The 23,031-nt window shown below is 45.6% G+C and overlaps 1 protein-coding gene across 2 annotated transcripts in view; it reads right to left on the reverse strand.

Moving 5' to 3' along the window:
* Positions 1-23,031, reverse strand: part of atat1 (alpha tubulin acetyltransferase 1) — a 52,073-nt gene that overhangs the window by 5,322 nt on the left and 23,720 nt on the right. For both annotated transcript variants that reach the window (XM_078566743.1, XM_078566744.1), the window contains exons 7-11: positions 21,988-22,033; positions 17,980-18,063; positions 15,864-16,074; positions 3,952-4,058; positions 659-704 (exon numbers count right to left, since the gene is read on the reverse strand). In XM_078566743.1, the coding sequence (XP_078422869.1) occupies positions 659-704; positions 3,952-4,058; positions 15,864-16,074; positions 17,980-18,063; positions 21,988-22,033 (494 nt within the window). The remainder of the gene's footprint in view (positions 1-658; positions 705-3,951; positions 4,059-15,863; positions 16,075-17,979; positions 18,064-21,987; positions 22,034-23,031) is intronic.

The raw sequence follows: 23,031 nt of genomic DNA on the forward strand, positions 1-23,031 counted from the left end.
GAAACAGGCCATTTGGTCTGACTGGTCCATGCCAATGTTTCATAGAATAGTACAACACAGGAGGCCATTCAGCCCACTGAGTCTGCGCTGGCCCTTGCAAAGAATTAGTCCCACTTCACTGCCCACCATTCTTTCCCCCCATGCCCTGCAGTGTTTTTTCTTCCTCAAGCACTTATCCAATTCTCTTTTCTCTGGAGAAAGCAACATAGATTCATATACAGGGACCCGTTCTCTGCCAACAATAATGTTCAAGCCTCGCGCCTTTTTGAATTACCCAAGAGCTTGGGGGGCCTATAGTGCCTCGGCGCTTTCCCCATGGCAATGCCTCTGCCCAAGTCGACTTGCAACCGCTCAGCACCCTTTTATCCTGTAGAATAAATTGTTGTGAACGTTTGAAATTTGGCATTCTTGTGTTTGCCCTGATTGCAAGGCAAAAAGCTTTGGCAGCATGTCTCGCTTCTCAGAATCTTCAAGAGTCAGACATTCAGCAACAGATCGTAGGTGGTATAGGGTTGGGGGGCGGGGGGGTGGGGGGGGGCATGCACAGAAACCATTTTTTGAGCTGCAGCATGCGAGTAGAGGGAACCCGGTGATAACCAACAGGCACACCCGGCAGCAGGTGGCCAAGGCAGGACAGAAGCAGACGCTTGTCGCTCACCCTAGTTCCAGCTCTTCGGTCCGCCCCGACAAGTCCTGGTCGGAACCTGGAAAAAGAAGCTTCCATTACACTCGAGTTTAAAAGCTCCTCCCTTCCCACTCTCCACAAGGCGCCCAGGAGGACGAGGGTTATAGAATCCCCTGTCTCAGCCCTCGCGCTGCTTTACGTACAATGAATTACCTCGAAATGCAGCAGTTATAGTTACCAGGAGATGAATACCCAGTATTTTAATTTTTTTTGGCGGCATTGATTACATAATGTTTTATTCCAAGGCCACAATTGCAAAAAATATTTATTTTTAAATATCGGGTACAAATGTCCAAGTAAACGCAGCTGACACCAAACAAGTCTCATGAATCAGGCACCACAGCATGACAAGGGGAGACATAATAAAGCGGCAAATGGAACGATGAATAAAACGGAAATAAAAACAGAAAATGCTGGACTCAGCAGGTCTGGCAGCATCCAATGTTACAATGCTGCCTACATAAGTTACCTAAGCAGAATTGCATTGAGTTTAAAGCAAAGGAAAAGACCACCTGGTCCGTGCCGGTGGTCATGCTCTACACAAACCTACTCCCACCGCCCCCCTTTCTGTCTCACCCTATCTGTGCATCCTTCACCCCCTCCCAGGTATTAATACAGCTTCCCCTGAAATGCTGCCGTGTAATTTGCCTAAAGTGCTCCAGTGCTAGCGATTTCCACATTCCAACCACTCTCTGGGTATAGAAGTTTCTCCTAAATTCCTGAGGGAGGACTGTTGGCCAGGATATTGGGAGAATTCCCTGTCTTATTCCCTCTTTTTTTTTTTGAGAATGGAGCCACAGGATCCTTCACAACCACCCGAAACGAAGGGGCGGGGAGGGGGGTTCAAGGTGCGGGTGGCGGAGAGAGTGTCTTAGGATCACAGAACGGTACAGGAGACGACCATTCGGTCCACCAATTTGCGCTGGCTCTTTGGAAAAGCAATCCAGTTGTTTTTTTTATTAGGGAGATAAAAGTCAGAGCTGGAATTCTGAACTACTTGGCGAGTGAGGTACAAGTGGGAGTGAGAGAATCCCTGCAGATTTTATTCTCCTTCAAGTATTTATCTGATTCCCTTTTGAAAGTTACTGTTGAATCTGTATCCACCACCCCATCAGGCAGTGCATTCCCAATCCTAACCACTCTGAGTGAAAGAGTTTTTTTCTCTAATCACCTCTGGTTCTTTTGTCAGCTGGCTTACCTGTGCCCTCTGGTTATTGACCCTCCAGCCACTGGATTTGAAAGGGCCTCTTGTCCGACACGAGCTCTAACCACTTGGTACTTCCACCAAAGCCAGAGGTTATTAGCTCGGCTCCTGGAGTGGGCTTGAACCCTCAGCCTTCTGACCCTGAGGTGAACCCGTCACCGAGCCCAGTCAAGCGGCCCTTCCTGTGCTAAATTATGCTGACACCAGGCGCTCGAGCCGATATTCTACCCACAGAGGGGCAAGGACCGTGTTAAAGCACCCGATGTGCTGTGTGGAACAACAACCTTGAGGAAAGTATCCACTGGAATTCAGAAGAGCAAGAAGCGACTTGATTAAAACCTTTAGGAGCCTGAGGCGCCTTGACAGGATACATGCGGAGAGGATGTTTCCTCTTGTGGGGGAATCTAGAACTAGGGGTCACTGTTTAAAAATAAGGAGTCGCCCATTTAAGACAAGAGATGAGGAGAATTTTTTTCTCTCAGAGGGTTGAGTGCCTTTGGATCTCTCCTCCTCAATAGGCAGTGGAAGCAGAGTCTTTGGGTGTTTTTAATATTTTTAAGGCAGAGCTACATAGATTCTTGATTAGCAAGGTGGTGAAAGGTTATCGGGGATAGGCAGGAACGTGGGATTGAGGTTATGGTCAGGTCAGCCATGATCTTATTGAACGGCGGAGCAGGCCCGAGGGGCTGAGTGGCCTCCTCCTGCTGCTAATTCGTATGTTCATCAGCCATTTATAAATTAATATGGGGGCTAATTTATTTTTTAAAATATAATTTTAGGGACCTGGGCGATGCCAACAAGGTCGGCATTTATTGCCACCTCTAGTCGTTGCTCCCAAGGGCATTAAGAGTTAGTCATGTTGATTCATGATTGGTGGGGGGAGGTGTGTGGGTGTCATATATTGGCCCAGACTGGGTAAGGACAGCCAGTTGCCTTCCTTAAAAGACATTAGCAAACCAGTTGGGTTTTTAACAACAGCTTTTGTGGCTATTTTATCTGCTGCCAACTCACGAATTACCAGAATTTAATTCGCCATGGTGGGGTGTAAACTTACACTCTCTCTCTCTGGTTGCTAGCCTAGAACCATGACCACTAGGCTACCATACTCTTAACCGTGCCTTAAACTGCTTGGTGTTAAAAGCTGCAATTCCGGCTTTTGTTCAGAATCACCCATGCCACTTGACTGTAAGCTGGGTTTACCATCTTCAGGGGCTCGGATTCATCCACTCCCACTTGTCCCAGACTCACCAAGTGGCTCAGCGTTCCAGCTCTCCCTCAAAATAGATCTGCTCCCTCTCTGATGGCCGTACACTGTTAATGCTTTTTAGGGACACTGTGGCAAAGGGAAAATATTCCATTTGGCCCATTAGCGCCTGTGTGAACAGGGATCAATCAGCCTACCTTGAACTCTTCCCCAACACCCACACCATCAATCCTCAAACGTCCAGAGTCTGTGTTTGGATTTTCTATCTGGACCTCCCCAAGCTGCTCCATCCAGTTCACATATCGATCAGCTGTTGGTTCTCTGCTTTTCACAGCAATAAACTCCCTCCCCCTCTAATAATTAGTATTAGTGACTTCATAACACTATGGAAGGTGTGAATGTCCCAGCTGAACTGACACACACAAACAAAACACAGGGACACGGACTGTCACGGACAGGCAGAAGTGGCGTGCACAGCCACAGGCAGCGTGACATACGCACAGGCAGCGTGACATACGCACAGGCAGCGTGACATACGCACAGGCAGCGTGACATACGCACAGGCAGCGTGACATACGCACAGGCAGAGTGACATACGCACAGGCAGAGTGACATACGCACAGGCAGAGTGACATACGCACAGGCAGCGTGACATACGCACAGGCAGAGTGACATACGCACAGGCAGAGTGACATACGCACAGGCAGAGTGACATACGCACAGCGACACAATAGGCTAAATACAATTTAAGAAAAGCTCTCCCGCCTAAGAAATGTACAAAGTACAAGAAACCGTGTTACCTGGAAGCCGCATTAAAAGGGAGCTGCTTAAAATGCAAATAATAATTGAATTGCTCACCTGCCAGCCTTGACCGCTCTGCCATGCATTCTGGAGACTGGGCGCTATTCTTGTTGTAGCGACTGTACATGTTCCCCATGGCGACCATTCCCTGCTGCTCAGGTGTGCTGCTCCGAGGAAAGGTAAGAAAAATAGGGGAGGGAGTGTGGGGGTAAAGGGTGGGGAGCAGGGTGCGGGGTGGGGAAAGGACAAGAGGATTGGGATATGGGCAAGGCGGAGGGGAAAGAGGTACGGAATTTGTTGAAAGGAAGAGAAAGGGTGGGTGGCAGAGAAAGGGAGAAAAGAGGCGGAATGTCGAGAGGAGAAAAAGGCAAAGGAAACATGGAGTGTGCAGAAACCAAGTAGAAAATAATAGGATGGGTGGGAACAAAATAATGAGAATGTCAAGCTAATGAAGATATGGATGAGACAGAGCCAAAAGTAATGAACCAAATAAACTCAAAAGCTGAATGAAACAGTTCTTTTGGCAACAGAAGGTTAACAGCAGGATTTGACTTTATTAAAAACCAAGCAACACACCCTCCCATCACGGCACTGCTCACCACAAGTTGGAGGACATGTAGCTTTCCCCAGGGATGGGAATTTTGTACCATGTAATACTTAATGTGCTATTTGGCTGCAATAGGACAACTGTGCTCAACTTGCTCTGCCTAGTGAAGCCCACAAAGTTTAACTGCTGCAAAAAAATGGCAGACACCAAGGTCAGTTAGAGGCTAATTGCTGTAAAGCACACCAAAGTCAATTAGAGTTTAATTGTGGTAAAGTGCACCAAGGTTAATTCCAGGATATTTGTTGACTTTCTTTCCCCCCTTTTTCTCTTTATCTTTTATCTGCTTTCAGTTACATTTTAAAGCAAGTGTTGTGCCTGAAGTTATGTATTATACACACTAGTGGATCCACAGAATGGCTGGTCACTGCAAAGGTAGGAGTATTAGACCGGGTGATGCACAATATATTATTCTGCTGCTGTGTTTAGGAGTGCGTAAATCTCTTTAAGGTGCAACTGCTGAGATTCTTCAAGCTGATGGTTGTTTTTTTTAAGCTGGAATTGGCATTCTTTGCCTTTCTCTTTTTGAAAAAAAGACCAATTAAACCGACTTCAGTCAAAAAAACACCATCTGTTCATTATTGCGATGCTGTTGTGGGATCTTGCTGACAAGCAAGTTGGCTGCTGTGCTTCCCACATTACAGCGACGACTACAGTTTTAAAAGTGCTTCATGGGCTATAAAACGCTTTGGGATATCCTGAGATGGTGAAAGGTGCTATATAAATGCAAGTTTTTTTTTTAAGGACACAAAATTTAATTTAAAAAAGGGCTAAGGTTAGTCAGTAGTTGCTTGATGTTTGCTTAGGGAATTTTTGGATTTGAAAGTATACCTCAGGTTCAGGGGCAAATGACTGCCAGCATTAAGTCACTCGTTTTATGCTTTGTTAAAAAAATGTTTTGCACCCATCACAGTGCAACACCTGCAGTGAAGTAACATTGTCTTTTCAGCACACTGATAGCAAAACTCCTGTGGGGTGGTTTGTTGGAAGTCGGGTGATATCCTGTGTCACAAGGACTCTCCTTGTTATGGCTTATTCTTCTGTTTAAATCTAAAGATGGGTTCATTCACAGGTCAACTAAGGGGCTGCAGATATTCTGGTTCGGAGTATTCTCCAAGCACATACGTTGCGAATGATTGGCTGTCGTTTCTTTACATTTCCTGGCTCCTCCCCCAAAAGTTTGACACACAGGTTTGCATTAGATAGCACGTAAGAATGAAGGAATCCACATTTGTAAAATTGTTACTAACATACAAAGAGGTTGGTTGCAAACTGGGAGCAAAACATCTGTTAAAAAGCATGAGAGGACATCTGGGGCACATGCAGGTAAATAAAGCTATGCATAAAACAAAACCTAACAGGGCCACGGTGTAAAGAAGCAACGGGAAATGTGTATAAAACAGTGGTGAGCACTGTGGTCCTGTCTTGCATATCCCATTATAGAAAAGGTATTAAAACTGCAAGAGTGTGAAAAGTACAGATTAACCAGGGCTATCGCAGAAATGGGAAAGCATTAGGATACTGGAGACACTGGGGCTATTTTTACTGGAGGAGGTTGTAAGACTTGAGGCTTTTATAATTTTGAAGACAGACTTTCTTCTTTTTTCCCCCAGCTGAAGAGGAATTGTCAATTGAAAATGGCCACCCAGAAAGTGCGGAGCGAGGCGAGGAGAGGTTTATCCACACCACACACGGCATCGTGACAGCACGCAGTGGTTTACCACAGGGAGTGGCTGAGGCAGAGACCATTTGAACTTTTGTGGGAAAATCACAAGTGTTCCATTACATGGGTTTGGGGTGGGGGGGGGGGGTGGGAATTGTGCGCACATTTAGTGTCCCTAGACAGGGCCCAAGGCTCTCACTTGGAATTGTGCAGTGACTCCCACAATAAGGCACGCACATGTGAATGTTGCATGAGGTTTGGGATCAGAGTTAGCCATGATGCGTCCTGCACTTGAACATCATACTGACGACCTGGGCTCAGGCACGGAAGAAAAGTCACTTGGATGAGGTACCGGAGGGGAACCCTTGACCACAAGACTAATGCTCTGGGGATTATGGGTTCAAACCCCACCATGGGAGCCGGTGGAACTTAAATTCAATTACTAAATCTGGAATGTAAAGCTAGTCTCAGTAATGGTGACTACAAAACTACTGCAGATTGTTGTAAACACCCATCTGGTTCACTAACATCCTTAAGGGGAGGAAATCCGCTGGCCTACACATGACTCCAGACTCCCACAGCAATGCAGTTGACTCTTAATTGCCCTCATTTCAAGGGCTATTAGGGGTGGACTACAAATGCTGGCTTTGCCAGTGAAGCCCACATCCCATGGAAAAAGAAAGATAAATTGGCAGTTTCCAATCTAACCCAACTCCAACACCATGGATGTTTTAGCTGATCTGCTTTACAGCACCAAACACAGCAGCTGGGCACATCCACATGCAGGAGCTGTACCAGTGCCAGGCAGGGGTGAATTTTATCCTCTTATGGTTTAAAAACTGAGATACTCAGGAGCCAAGCAATGTAGACAGGGGTGAATTTGTCCCCTGTGCCAATGCATCCAAGCGCAGTTTTACACTGAGGCAACGCTGAGCTATGCAACACCAGGCAGGAGTGAATAGTTGCCTTTTAAACAGTGGAAGTACAGATCATTTACATCAGTGCTTCCCAAATTTTCCTTCTGGTATGGCCCCATTTTAATGCTCCAGACATTGTGTGACCCCAGCGTGAAAATTTTTGGGAGTGTGTGCGAGAATGGCTGAGGGGTTGGGGGCAGGGTGGTGGGGTGTGTGTGACCTTCAGCTTCTGAGTGGGAGGATGGGGGAGGGTTGGAGAAAGCGAGGTTGAACATGGTGTGAAGTGCTTAAACTACAGTTTTTAAAAAAAAACAAACGCCTACTTTTTCCACAGCCTTTTTTTGCAGCAGGAATCAGGCCTGTCCATTCAGCCATGTCCACCGATAGAAAAATACAGGAAGATTTTAAAAAAGGGGTCTTGCAGCTGTTAGCACTCAGTTCAATTCCCATGGCAGCCGTTGCTGCCTCGCAGCTCGCAACCCAAAATCTCATCTGGCGGCCCCCACTAGGGGTTGTGACCCACGGTTTGGGAATCTCTGGTTTACAGGAGCTGACGCCGCGACACCAGGTGGCACACTGAGAATCGTTAGCCAAAACCACGGGTGAGATGGGTAGGAAAAGAGGGGAACGGAAAGAAAAACACGCACCAGAGAGTGGGAGGTCCAATCACCCAGGGCTTTATTGTAAACATAGAAACTACATCGTAGGGTCTTTCGGTCACTTATCTCTTTACGGACATGCAGGAACTAAAATACACGCACGCACACACACACACACACACATATCCAACCAAGGATTATTGGGAAAGACAAGGAGAAGAACAAACTGATCCGACAGCCAACAGATACAACATTTTTAACCATAACGTCACAAGCTGCATCCTGCCATATGTCCATCGGGCAGGAGGCAAATCCGAGCAAGGGATTGAAACTGCATCCGGCAGAATTCACCACCGTTCCCCCTGCTCTCCTGAATACCAGGCAGATAAAGTGAGCGTTCCTTACGTTACTCATTCTGTTCTCCTCTACCTCGCCTGCAAAGCGTTAACAAGCCCCCCCATTGCCAGCGAGCTCCTCAATGAAGTCGATGTAGAAAATTGACACGGAGAACCAGAGGTGTGGCAAGGACAGGGCAGGCTTTCTCCTCGTAAAACCGACCTGACCTGGCCCGGCCCTCACACTCAATGTTTAGCCGGTGGGGGGACAGGCGAGGGTGGCGCGGTGGGAGTTAATGAATAATCAGTGGTAATTGTGCCAGATTCCCACCCCCTCACCCCCACCTTGGGGCTGCGGAGGAGCACTGAGGCGCAACTCAAGATCGGCCAACTCAGCAAGAGGCACGCTGGGATCTTTCTATGCTCAGTACAAAATCAGGCAGTGCATTTACAAGTGCAGTCTCAAGACACACTTATGGTAGCCGGCCATCTCCTCTTAGAACTGGAGCTGTTACCCGCAAGACAAGGTCTGTTGCAAATGCACAGAACATGACAGGGTTGGGGTTACGGCCCCTGACCTAACAAATCTGTGCGCTCAAATCCTGCCAGGGCAACTTGTGAAACTGGCTTCAATAAATCTCGTCACTTCTGGGCTGGCACCTGAAGCTATAGGAGTCAGAATTAACCTGCCCGCTGGGCAAACCAACAGGATCAGGGCGATGCCGATTTTACACTCTGCCCGAATTTAATCTCTGTTGACTTCAATGAGTCATACCATTTGGGTATAAAACAAGTGTCCCGCTAGGTCCTGCTGCCCTATAATCCCCCTGCTCTGGCCTCCACTCCGGTGCCACATTATGTGGTGGATGCAATGCCCTTTGAAGTGGCCTCGGACGTAACTTGGTTGGAAACACTATCAGGGCAACTAGAGACAGGCAATAAATTCAGCTCCACACAAGGACAGATGAAAATAAAAACCCAATTTGCTGCCTCACTTCTCTGAGACATTTTCCAAATCATAAATGCTTCTGCCCTCACTATCCCATGAAGATGATAATTAAAATCTTTTTCCCTTCAAATTCATTCACAGGACGTGGGCATTGTGGCCTCTAAGTTTTTTTTAAAAGTTGTGCATGCCTGTTGATTTATATGCATGGTACACCTTTAACTTTTTTTGTGCATGGCTGCGCACACCCGGCATTTTAAAGGAGACAACATGAGTAGCTTGTGTGATACCTTCTAGGTTGCAGCGCACAGCTGTACAGGGGACACTGGATGTGGGTGTCACTGGATAAGTTAGCATTTTTTGTCCATCCCTAACTGCCCTTGAGAAGGTGGTGGTGAGCCGTCTTTTTGAGCCACTGCAGTCCATGTGGTGTAGGTACACCCACAGTGCTGTTAGGTGGGGATTTTGACCCAGCAACAGTGAAGGAACGGCGATATAGTTCCAAGTCAGGATGTTGTGTGGCTTGAAGGGGAACTTCCAGGTGGTAGTGTTGCCATGCATCTGCTGCTCTTGTCCTTCTAGGTGGTAGAGGTCACTGGTTTGGAAGCTGCTGTCGAGGGAGCCTTGGCGAGTTGCTACAGTGCATCTTGTAAATGGTATACACTGCTGCCACTGTGCGTCAGTGGTAGAGGGAGTGACCGTTGAAGGTGGTGGATGGGGTGCTAATCAAGCAGGTTGCTTTATCCTGGATGCTGTCCAGTTTCTTGAGTATTATCGGAGCTGCACTCATCCAGGCAACTGGAGAGTACTCAATAAAATCCTGACTTGTAGATATTAATCACTATGAGCAGAACAACTTCCTGACATCAGTCCTGAGCTGGCCATTTACCGGTTTCTGTCTAGGACCACCTTGTCCTGTTGACTAACCTAAAGAGAGATGCTGCAGACCTGACTTTTCTATTACATTTAGTACCTTGCATACTTCCATATAAAACAGTCCCCTCCAGTCTAGGCCAAAGAGGCCTTCAGCCACAATGGCAAACGGCTCAACTCTTGACTCAGTCTGAGCCAAGTGGAGAAGAGGATGTTTTGTAAAAATAACACTTTGTAATGACAAAATTAGATGGGAGTAAGCCAAAAGTCTGCCAGCCAAAATGCCCCACTGCCTTGTGGGCAAAGGGTGAATCATTTCCTTCAAAAGCACCATCCAATATGGACAGAAAGTGTTTACTGACACAAGTGAAAATAAAAATTGCTAGAGATACTCTAGCATCTGTGGATTCAAACAGAGTTAACATTTCAGGTCAAATCGACCTTTCATCAGAGCTGAAAAAAGATAAAAATATAATAGGCTTTAAGTTGATGGAAGGTGGGGGGGGGGGGGGGGGGGGGGGGGATGGAGGGGCAAGGGGGCAGAAAGAACAAAAGGGAAATATCTGTGATAGGGTGGAGGGCAGGAAAAATTAAATAAAAAATTTCATGGTGCAAAAGCCAAAGAGTGCAGTAATGGGTATAGTAAAGTAACAAAAGATACGTCGAGATGAGGCGTGAATGGCTACGTAGCAGCTATCTGAATGCAACATGAAGGGATAAAGAAAGGTGAGAGATTAAATCAACCCGACAAAATAAAAATTTAGTGCAAGCTGGAGGCAGAAGCTGTGATCCCAAATTGTCCAACTCAGTGTTGAGCCCAGAAGGCTGCACAGTGCCAAGACGAGAGGTGAGGTGCTGTTCCTAAAGTTTCAATGGAACACTGCAGCAGGCCATGGTCAGGAAAGGTCAGAGTGGGAGCAAGGTGGACCATCAAAATGACAAGCGACTGGAACCTCAAGGTCATGCTTGCCTGATTTAATCTCACCTGCCCTCCCCTTTTGTTCTTCCTCCCCTCCCCTTTCACCTGCTCAAAACCTATTACATTTATAACTTTCTTAGTTCTGATGAAAGGTCACCTTGACCCGAAACATTTACGCTGTTGCTCTCCACAGAGCATCTGCAGTATTTTGCTCTTTCTTTTTTTAAGAAAAATAAAAGTCGACGGACACCACTCTCAGCCAACGAGTTGGATGGAGGTTTTGGTTGGGGGGGTGGTGGTGGTTGGGGGGGCGGAGGGGAGAACTTATAGTAGGACTCAGTGACAGTCTATCTTACAACAAAGTCTAATAACTCAACAAACAGGAACACCGCACGACAGCAAACAGTCTACAGAGTCTATCTAAAGAAAGTCTCTACCAACTACAGCAAACAAACCAATGAGAATCTCTACCAACTACAGCAAACGGAACTCATGACTGTAACTACAGCAATGTCTCCTGATAAAAGCAGGATTACTCCTCCAGAAAAATGCAGTTAGTGGAGGATAGTTACTTTTGGGCACATGAAAACAAACCCAGTCACTTAGGGCTGTATGGTCTCCTGGTGTGATTGATGAGGGAATTACCCAGTCAGAATGGAGCTAATGGGAATGGCGGCGTCACTTTTAGATGCTCATTATTTGGACATTAGTGGAGGGGGTAGAATTGCCAACTCTGTTTGGACATATTACTGGATGCATCAATGCATGACAGTGCCCCTTCCAAACATCCACGCTGCTGGTTGCCCCACCATTGCTTGCCTGACCCGTCCTTACTCAGAGTGCACTGCCTTACCATTGCCAATCTGAAACCAAACAGACCCTTCATTACACGATTGGATGATTTTAGATTACTCATCAAACAGCTTTTCTCCCTTATCTCACATCTTTCTAACTAATAAATAGAAAAAAAAGAGTTTGAAGAAAAATTTTTTTTAAAAAGTTTTGTAAGGTCCCTATGATCTTTCTCCCCGGGTTTGTCTGCATCAGTGGCTGATTCAATGGGATCACGGCTGATCTGCAAACTAACTCCATAAACCCACTTTTGCCTCAGATCCCTTAATACCTATCTATCAATCTCAAATTCAAAATGAATTTATCACATATCAATTGACATTTGCAGATAGGAGTTCCAAACTTCCAGCGCCCTCTATGCAGAGAAATGTTTCCTAATTTCATTCCTGAAGTGTCTGGCTCTAATTTTTAGACCACATCCCCTAGTTCTGAACTCCCCAACCAGCAGAAATAGTTTCACTCCAACTACCCCATTGGTTTCCCCTGAATATCTTGAAATCTTCAATCAAATCACCCCTTAACCTTCTAAATTCCAGGAAACACAATCCTAATTTGTGTAACCAGTCCTTGTAAGTTAACCCTTAGGAGTCCAAGTTATCATCCTGGCAAATCTCCATCCAAGGCCAATATATCCTTCCTGAGGTGTGCTACCTAGAACTGTCCTCAATATTCCAGGAGTGCTCTAACCAGGGCTTTGTACAGCTGAAGCACGACTTCTGCCCCCTTGTCCTCTCATCCTTTAGATATAGCAGCCAGCATTCCATTAACCTTTGATTTTTTTTTTTGTTGTACCTAATCATTTTAATGATCTCCGCAACTGGATCCCCCTCCTCCCCACCCAACCCTCCCAAGTCTCTTTGGACCTCCAGTTTCTAGCTTTTCACCATTTACAAAGTAGCCTGCTCGATCCTTTCTTAGGTCCAAAGTGATGACCTCACATTTGCCCACATCTAAATCCACTTGCCAACAGCTTTGCCACTCAATTTATCAATGTCTCTCAGTAATTTTAGGCATCTATCTACACTGCTTACAATGCCACCTACAGAGGGAGCACTGCATTGTCGGAGGTACCATCCTTCCGACAAAACATTAACCGTGATTCGGCTGCGTTATTTTGAAGAGGAGCAGGGAAGATCTCCTCAATGCCCTAGTCAATATTTATCCCTCGAACAACATTGTTAAAAAAACAGGTTTTATAATCTGACATCTTGCTGCTCGTGGGATCTTGCTGTGTGGAAGCTAGTTCCCACGTTTCCTACTTTATGACAGCGACCACACTGTAAAGTACTTTGCAAGATATCCTTAGGTCATGAAGTGCGCAACATGAATTAAACTTCTATCCTTTTCTTTATTTCTATCTTGGCTATCAGGAGGAATGGAAAGTTTGTGAATATTGAATACCAGGTGCTATAGGTCACTTTCTTGCATGCAAAATACTAGTGAGTGTCAAAACATGGAGGAATCAGATAAGATGTTGATGTCCCCTGTGATACTGAAGGAAAAACTCGAGTGCATGCACATTAACTGAATGTCTGTGGTCGCAATACCAGTGAGATTGCTGATAATAATGCTGATGATCCCATTTGAGATATCAATTTTCCTCCTTAATCCCTACAATATATCTACTAAACCTGGGTTGTCCGTTTGCTTTCACTGTTCTAAATGACACTGATGGTGCCCGCCTACCCAAAAAAAACCCAAATAATTGCTTGATGGTACAGTCACTGCAGGTTCCACAGAGTGGTATATTGCACATGGTTTTTGTATAAAACAGAACAATGCGGAAATAGACCATGGGAGATGGCGGTGGATTCAACACACATTCATTCACAGAAACTGCTTTACCCCTTAACCACGTTGTCTTCCATTTTAAAAATCATAAGTTAAATTACTGGTAATTACCAACCATGGCCCATCTTGTTTAGGAACCCACATTCTACGTTGTCTGGGCTCAAGATCAGTAGAAGTCCTCTTGCTCAAAAGGATCAACAGTTCCTCCATTTTGGAAACTACCGCTGCAAACCCAATTTCTCAACAGAATGCATGTGCAATTTTTTTTTTCTAAAAAGCAAACCTTTCCTCCAATTTCCAACCACCGCACCCACCCCCAACTGCTCTTCAGAAAGTGTCAACTTTCCAATCATCATACAGTTACTTTGGTGACGAAGTGACCATTTTTCAAACATGAGCCAAGGCGGGTGAGCGCTGCTGGCAGGCTATTTGACTGCAGAGGCATCACAAAAGCCCAATTCTCTTCTCTCATGCACACATGACACGGCTATGCTTTTCCAAATAGGAGTCACTGAACGATCTGGGGGCAGAAATGCAAAACCCATGTTGATTTTCAGCCTTCCCTCGTCACCCACCCACACCCCCCTCCCCTCCCCCCGCCCACCCCCCCCCACCGCAACCTTAATTCAGAGGCACTGAGGCCAATCTTAATACTCCTGCTGCTGTCCCAGTTGAGATCAGTTAACTCAGCACAGAGACTGAACAATTTCTCGGAAGAACTGGGACAGCTGGTTTCACAACGTTATGAACTTTAAAATGGCCAAAGCGATCATGGGGAAGCAGCTTTTTTTTTATAGCAATTATCCACAGAGACGATATTGTCAACAACACGCCTCTTTAAAAAAAAACAAGACAAGTAAAAAAACATCCAAGAGATTTGTAAAAGATAAATTAATACAGTTGCTGTTCTTACAAGTTTTTAAAAAAAAGTTTCAATCAAATTCACTTAATAAATGGAAGGTTTGGACATCACTGAGGGGCTATGGAAACCGGAGTGGGTCTGACATCAGGAGAATGTCATTGGAAAGAAAGCTGGGAGCGAGTGAGGGAGCTGGGAAAGAAGGAGGGAGAGACAGAGACAGAAAAGCAGAACTTAAAGAGCAGGCAAGATCCCAATGTAAATATATAGGCGACTGATACAGGCATGCAAGACAGACATGCAAGGTACAGACACGCAATACAATCAAGAAACAAGGAAGCAATCAGCTCCAGATAAACGCATCCTGATCCAACATAACACACCAAAACTTTTTCCCACTCATTCACATTGTACGCATCAAATCCCTTACTCATTCGCAATGGTCTGAATCCAATGGGTTTAATCACTTCCAAATAACAGGATGGTACAGAAGCCCAAACCTTTTCCCTTCCGTTCCCACTCTACAGAATCCCAACAGATCTTTCAATTTACTCTGTCAGCAAGACTGCCTATTTTCACCTCTGTGACATTGCCAGTCTCTGCCCTTCTTGGCTCATCTGCTGCTGAAACCCTCACCCATGTCTTTGTTACCTCTGGGTTTGACTATCTGATGCTTTTCTGGCCATCCTCGAACCTTCCACCCACCCTCCGTAAATGCCAGCTTGTCCAAACCTCTTGGTGCGAGTTAGGACATGGGCAGCAAGCCCCATTCACCCATCAGCCCTGCGCTTGCTGACCTGCATTGGCTCCTGATTCCACCAGAACCTCAATTTTAAAATTTTCATCCTCGTATTCAAATTCCACCCCCACCCCCCAAATTTTCATCCTCGTATTCAAACTCCACCCCACTGCCAACAACCCTCCAAGATATCTGCATTCCTCAAATTCTGGAATCTTGCATGTTCTCTGCCCCACCACTGGTTGCCATGCCTTCAGCTGCCTCGGCCTGAAGCCCTCCTTAAACCGCTCCTCTTCTCAAGCTCTCTCTTCACCTTTAAGGCACTCTTCAAGCGACCTTTTTAACCAAGCTTTTAATCATCTGTCCTAATATTCTCATACATGGCTCAGTGCCAACCTCCGTCTGTGAAGAACCTTGGCACATCCTTAATAGGTTAAAAGGTGCTATATAAATGCAAGCTGTTGTTTTACAACTAATGCTCATATCAAACTACCTCCTTTTTGGAGGAGCAGTCAAGGTTTATGTTCTTTTTTGGAATGGTCTCTTAAATTCATACCACTGCATGTTTAAGCATCAAAATTTTCCTGAGGCAAGTCTTTTTGGGTAAACCCTGCATCGTGAAATGATTTTAAAAATCCCTATTCTGTTTCATGTGCAACAGAAACAGGGGTAGCAGCATAATAGGGCAGCTCCCCAAATCAGTCCAATGTGCTCAAACACCTTCCCCCTCCAGGACGCCTGCACAACACTGGGCACCCATACACTTCATCTCACCTGTCTCTCTCACACACGTACACACAACCACCCCGCCCCACCACCCCCCTGTGATGTCATTGAGCCCAAACCAGAGCTGCTTCAGTATCTTCACTCACCTGGTTCTCCTCCTCTGGGCCACGAGGTTGTCAGTCTCCCTAGCGCCATTCACTGACTGGGGATGTGCCACTCTGATGTGTCGCAGTGCCTCCTGGTGGCTGAGCTGGGGTCGGCCTGGCTGCCGGTGGGGGCTGCAGCCCAAGCTGTTTGAGCGAGTCAGAGAGGGCGACTGGTTGAATGGCCAGGGGAGCTCCTGATCTTCAGGGGCGCCTGTTACAGAAGAAAACTGTAGTAAGCCAACTGCCCTTTTGAAAAAAGTAGATTGGGGGAAACTGTTTCTACTGGCAGGAGGAGCTCAGTAACCAGAGGACACAAACTTAAAGACAACTTTCTGCAAAAAAGGAATTCTCTAAAATCTAGAGGGTTGTGGATGCTCCATCATTGAATACAATTAGGGCTGGGATAGACAAATTTTTGGTCTCTCAAGGATATGGGGAGCAGGCAGGAAAATGGAGTTGAAGGTCAAGATCAAGATCAGCCATGATCGTATTGAATGGTGGAGCAGATAAGGTCTACTCCTGCTCCTATTTCTCACGTTCTTAAAATAATTATGATAATCTGCACTGCCTGACAGACTACATAGAAAACTTATGGCACAGAAGGAGGCCACTCAGCTTATCATGTCCGTGCTGGTCGAAAAGGAACACGAAGTTGGTATGAAGTACAGCAAGCAATTAGGAAGGCAAATGGTATGTTGGCCTATACTGCAAGAGGACTAGAAAACAAGAAGTAGTCTTGCTACAATTGTACAGGGTTTCAGCGAGATCACACTTGGAGTACTGCATGGAGTTTTGGTCTCCATATTTAAGAATAGACTTGCTTTGGACGTGGCACAGCAAAGATTCACTAGATTGGTCCCTCTGATGAGAGGCTGAGTAAATTGGGAGTTGAGAAGAATGAGAGGTGATTTCATGAAAGGTAGAAGGTTCTGAAGGTGCTTAACATGGTGGACACAGATTGTTTCACCTGGTTGAGGAATTTAAAACATGGGGTGCACAGTCTCAGGATAAGGCAACAAACATTTGGGACTGAGATGAGGAGAAATTACTTCATTCAAAAGGGTTGTGAATCTTTGTAATTCTCTACCCCAGAGGGTTGTGGATGATCCATCGTTGAATATATTTAAGGCTGGGATAGATGGATTTGTGGTCTCAGGGAATTAAGGGGTATGGGAGCAGGCAGGAAAATGGATTTGAAGATCAATCATGAACATATTGAATTGTAGAGCAGGCTTGACGCCCTGTATGATCTACTCCTGCACCCATTTTTTGTGTTCTTAAAAAAAATTATCCAGCCTAATCCCACTTTCCAGCTCTGACCTTCTAGACAAGGTTACTGCACCTCAAGTACACATGCAAGAATTTTTTTTAAAAAATGTGAGGAGATTTTCTGCCTCTACCACACTTTCAGGCAGTGAGTTCCAGATTCCCACCATAGTCTGGATGAAAAGGAGTCGCTCCTCAACTCCCCTCCAATCCTTCTGCTAATTACTTCGAATTTACACCTCCTGATTATTGACCTTTCTCTGCTAAGTTTGCTTTGTGGAAGCGGAATTGATAGTAATTTTCAGAAGGAATTGAATGAATACTTAAAAAGGAAAAATTTGCAATGCGACATGAATAGGGGGAACAGGCATGTAGCTGCCTCCTTCGCAGTAAGATTCTAAAATTTATTTGATATTTCTGTTAAGCCAGTGATGTTCTCAAGACTTCGCAGCCGCTATCTCACTGAACGGTGGAACAGCCTCGAGTGGCTAAATGGCCTATGCCTACTCCCACGTATACTGAAGAAACTCCTAAAGCAACATTCAGGAACACTGCACCATTGAGTGGTGGATAAAGCTATTCACCTTCAAATTTCCTGCACAGCGGGTTCCTCTTTGACCAACGAGATGGACTTCCTAGGCTTCGTGTGCAGCTTTATAAGGTCGCTCAAAGGTCGTTAAACAAGCAAATGTGTCACAGCAATTAATAAAAAGTGGAAACAGTTTGCTTTCTGAAGCACAGAAATGAGGGAGGTGGTGAACAAACCAGTTGAGATGTTGTAGTATGGTGCCAGTAAATGGAGCGAGGGGTCACTGACCGTCACGCTGTGATGGATTAAGGAATTACTCACCATCCCGCACGGTAATGGAGTATGGTTTAATATCCTGTTCCACTTTCTTGGGGATGGTCCTGTGAACCAGCCTTTCCCCACGCACTGCATGACGGAGGACAAGAGAAAGCAATGAGAATACAAAGCTACAAAGAATTCGGAAAGCAAAAGACATGTTCATATTGCAGCTCAAATGAGTTCATGTACAATCATTTTGAACTACTTTCATGTTCAGGCACTGCTTTTATCTAACCTGCCATTTTGTACTGAGTAACGCCCTTGGATAGTGTTGGGGTGAATGACGAACTGATCCACTTACATCCATACCAGTCTGGGGGTGGTGGGTTGGGGGAATGCTTAGTCTAAACATTGAAAATCTCTCTGCACTACTCTTAAATGCCACTGCATTTTGAACACCTAACATGAGTTAGTGGAGCAGGCAAAGACCATCTAGGTTTAAACCACAGCACCTTTGGCAATGAAGCACTCCTTCAGAGCCTCACTGGAACGTCAGCCTGGAGCATGCCCCCAAATGGCTGGAGTGGGGCTTGAACCCACAACCTGACTCAAGAGGTAGAAACACTACCAACTGAGTCGAAGTGTCACATTCAACAGACTCTTGGGACTTGAAGCCAACATTAGCCTCTCGTCAAGGGTCTGCCCCCTTTCAGGTTTTCAATCACCCTGCATCACATGCCACCCCAAACCAGAACTGTGCTCCTTGGCATGGATCTCTTCTCAAATGCTTATGTGAGTCCAGTCCTCGTCACAGACTGATAATGGTAAGGAGGCCATTTGGCCCATCATGCCTCTGCTGGCCGTTTGAAAGAGGAGTCCAATTATCCCCATTCCTTCCCGTGCTCTTTTCTTACAGCCTGCAAACAATTTTTTCTTTTTGTTGAACCATCTCATTCCCTTTTGAAAGTCATGACTGAATCTCCTTACAGGGAGTGCCTTTCAGATCATACATAACTCCCTGCGCAAAAAGTAAAAAAATTCTTCGCAACTCCCCTTCTTTCCAATTACATTAAACCTGTCCTCTCTGGTCACTGATGCTCCTGCCACTGGAAACAGTTTTGCCCTGTTTGCTCTACAAAAACCATTCTATTGTCAGGCAGCTCTTCCTCTCATTTTCCTTCCCTCCAGGGGAACTACTGAGTCTCTGCCCCACCTGCAAAGGCACAACCTGGTCATTCCACAACTCAACCCTGTAACATACTACCTGGAGTCAGAGTCTACAGCGCAGAAGCAGGCCATTCAAGTCAACTGATTCGGGTCATCATTTTCTGCTCCACACAGGTTTCCTCTCACCCCACTACATCTCTTTCTATCGGCATAGCCATTTACTCCTTTCTTCCTCCCGCAGCGCCCTCAAAAGGCATCTACGCTATTCACCTCAACCGCTGTTGCGGTCACAAGTTTCACATTCTTATTATTCCCTGGGTACAGAAGTTCCTTGTGAATTCTCTGATGGATTTATTAGTGGCCATTTGCAAAAGTAATTTTGGAACTAACAGCTGTTATTGGTATTAATAATCATTTTCACTAGAATTAGGCACCCTAACCCATATGAAAAGGCTTATGTAAAGCCAGGAATATTTACTGCGGAACAGAAGAACATGTTGCTCAGGGGGGAACCATCGAGGCATTCACAATTCTAAGGGATGTGGATAAAATGAACTCTTGACAGAATTACAATCTCTACAAAAGTGGACATAGATTCAAACTTATAAAGGGGAAGGTGAATAGAAGGTTTAGATGCAGCTACTTTACATAAAATGTAGTGCATGAAAGAAACATAATACCCTAGGGAAACAATGGAGGCCAAGAATGTCAGCCAATTGAACAGGGAACAAAGTAGAGAAAGAAAAATTTGCTTTATATAGCTCTCATCACACCCGCTGTCCCTCAATTCGAGGATGACACCTACTCAGGGTCGCGGGTTTCTGTCATGGACCTTCGTGTGACTGAACAGGCCGATTCTCGACCCGCAAATATTTTGAGCACACGGGGCAGGATGTCCTGCTTTTGCCTTTGCTGATGCTGCCCTGAAGCATCCTGAAGATGGCTTGACTCAAAGCGTGATGCAGTTTGATGGGCAAGTTGTCACCATTTTCTCCAGCTTCTTGAATGCAGAATTGAAGAGATCGAGAGTGGCGTGCAAAAATGGTGCAAGGTTGTTGCAACGACGCTGCAGTAATCCACAAACTACAGATCACGTATGTCAATGGTGGGCAGTTGGTTTTGGTATGGAGGCGAATGATGTTAAAGAGTTTTCCATATAGAGGGTATTTAATAGCAAGCTCCTCCCAGTCATTAGTGTCAATGCTGTTACGCTTCAAGGTGATCTTCAGAGTGTCTTTGAAACATTTTCTTTGTCCTCCCCTGGAACAATGGCCATTTGAGAATTGAGAAAACAGGACCTGGCAGGGCAGGCACTTTTTGGCCATCCAGACCATCAAAGTTGATTTTGCAGGAGTTTTGCCCGAATGCTTGTGGAGCTGGTTTCTGGTGAAGGACACTAGCTTTTGTTTGGCGGTCCTCCCATCGAATCCGGAGGGTGTGGTGGTGGAATTTTGTGAGTGCTCTTATGTGTCGCTGATATGCAGTACAGGTCTCAGTGCAGTACAGGAGTGATGATGACAACGCTAGGACTGCTGTTGACTTGCAGAGATTTTTGTTGTCAAACACATGCTGCAATAGTTTGTAGGAGGTTGAGCTGGTGCAGCTGATCCAGTGTTCAATCTCCCTGTCAATGATGACCTTTTGAGAGAGATGGCTGCCAAGATATGGGAAGTGCTCAACACATTCCAGTGTCTCTCCTTCAAAATATATGGTAAGAGGAATATTTGGCTAACCAGGTCTGGGCGAGTTTTGGCAACATTCAAGGACAGGCCGAGTTTCTTGAATGCAGAATTGAAGAGATCAAGAGTGGCGTGTAAAAATGGTGCAAGGTTGCAACGGTGCTGCAGTAATCCACAAACTACAGATCATGTATGTTAATGGTGGGCAGTTGGTTTTGGTATGGAGGCTAATGAGGTTAAAGAGTTTTCCATCTAGAGGGTATCTAATACTCAACCAGAGGGAAACTGATCTTTGATGAGGTGAATGGCCACTGTCAGGTAGTTTGCAAATAGTATGGGGGCTATTACATAATCTTGCTCGACACCGGCCCAGATTTTGAAGGTGTCTGTTTCAGATCTCCCACTCAAGATAGTTGCAGTCATATCATCATGAAGTTATCATCAGGATCGTGATGAAGTTTCTTGAACAACCAAATCTGCGAAGCACATTCTTCAGAGTTTTGTGATTTACCGAGTCAAATGTTTTGGGTCAGGCTGTTGAATACAGTGAAGAGCTCCTGTTGTTGCTCTCGACACTTTTCTCGTACTTGTCTGGTAACAATGACAGTGTCAGAGGTTCCTCTGGAAGGTGTAAAGCCACACCGCATCACTTGGGGGGAATTCCTCAACCACAGGAAGTAGGCGATTCAGGAGAATACACGCAGTCACTGATGTAGTTTAGGAAAGTGGCACCCAAATTGCGCGCAGCAATCTTTCAAAAACAGCAATGTAATGATGAAGACATTATCTGCTTTTGTGATATTGATTGGAAAAATTGGCCAGGGTGAACTCCCTTGCTCTTCTCAAAAAATAGTGCCACAGGATCTTTTGCGGCCACCTTAAGAGGCTTAATGTCTCATCTGAAGGACAGCACTTCCAACAGTGCAGCGCTCCCTTACCACTGCATGTGAAGAGTCAGCTCGAATTATACATTCAAGTTTCCAGAGTGGGATTTGAAACTACAGCCTTCTGTCTCAGGAGGCGAGAGTACTACCCACTGAGCCACGGCTCGATCATGTGACTTCGAGGTTTAACAGAGAGCAGTCGATGGTATTTTCCAACTAGGGTCAGAGCAGAGACTGCAATGATCTCTTCCTTTCTTGTGCATTCCCACATTGAACTATTAACTGAATAACATAAAACTGGAAACAAAAACATAGTGAATTATTACCCCATTATTACTCACTCTGCCTGTCCCGGAAGAAATTTTCGAACACCACAAAGTTATTAACCTGAAATGAGAGAGAGGGAGACAAAGAAGCCCCATCAGTTAGTTTTCCAAGTGCTGATAAGGCTCTGCAGCTGCCCACATACAAATTACATTTATATAGCACCTTTAAAGTAGTAAAATGCTCACAGGCACTTCACAGGAGGCCAAAGTTAACACTGAGCCACAAAAGGAGATTTTATAGCAGGTGGCCAATACCTTTGTTGAAGGCAAAAGATTTTAAAAAGGCGACAGGAGCGGAGAGGTTTAAGGAATGAGTTACAGAGCTTAGAGCCCAGGTAGCTGCAGGCGCAGCCACCAACTGATGAAAATCAGGGCTACACAAAAGGCCATAATTGTAGGAGTGCAGAGATGGCAGAGGACTGGAGGTTATGGAGGGTAGTGAGGAGGCGAGGCCGTGCAGGGGTTTGAAAACAAGGATAGGAAATTTTAAAATAGAGGCCTTGGTGAGCCAGGAATTAATGCAGGTCAGTGAGCGCAGGGGAACTTGTGGTGGGTTGGGGGGTGGTGGGGGTGGAGAACTTGGTCCAAGTTCCCCTCATGCATTCCTGTGCTACAAAAACCAGGCTCCAAAACCATTCACAGTTAGGATCACTGTGCATAGCAGCTGTGATCTCAGAGCATCCATGGATGAGCAAACCACTCACTGTGGTCTGAGGGCTGGTGGACCAGGAAGATCCCAACCCCGAGTCTGTGCTGAGGTCGTTAATCTCAGTACAATAGTTGTGGGGTAGCCACAGTTGATCCTGGTGTTCCTTGGCGTTTCTTTTTTGGGGGGAAGCAGGGTAGGAAAAATAGGAAACGTTAGGCAGAATTGCCAATCCTGTTCTCCAACAGAGAGATCCCTGCTGCACCATGAGTAAATGTAGTGCATTACATGAAGATAACACCTGGATTAACTGCGATGCTCCACATATTTCACCAGCAACCCCACCCCCCACCGCAGTGTTCTTATACATCTTGGGTTTATTTCAGCATAATCCCTAACCTAGAGAGGTTACA

This window comes from Cetorhinus maximus, chromosome 21 (genome assembly GCF_964194155.1).
Source record: "Cetorhinus maximus chromosome 21, sCetMax3.hap1.1, whole genome shotgun sequence".
NCBI classification, from domain to species: Eukaryota; Metazoa; Chordata; class Chondrichthyes; order Lamniformes; family Cetorhinidae; genus Cetorhinus; species Cetorhinus maximus.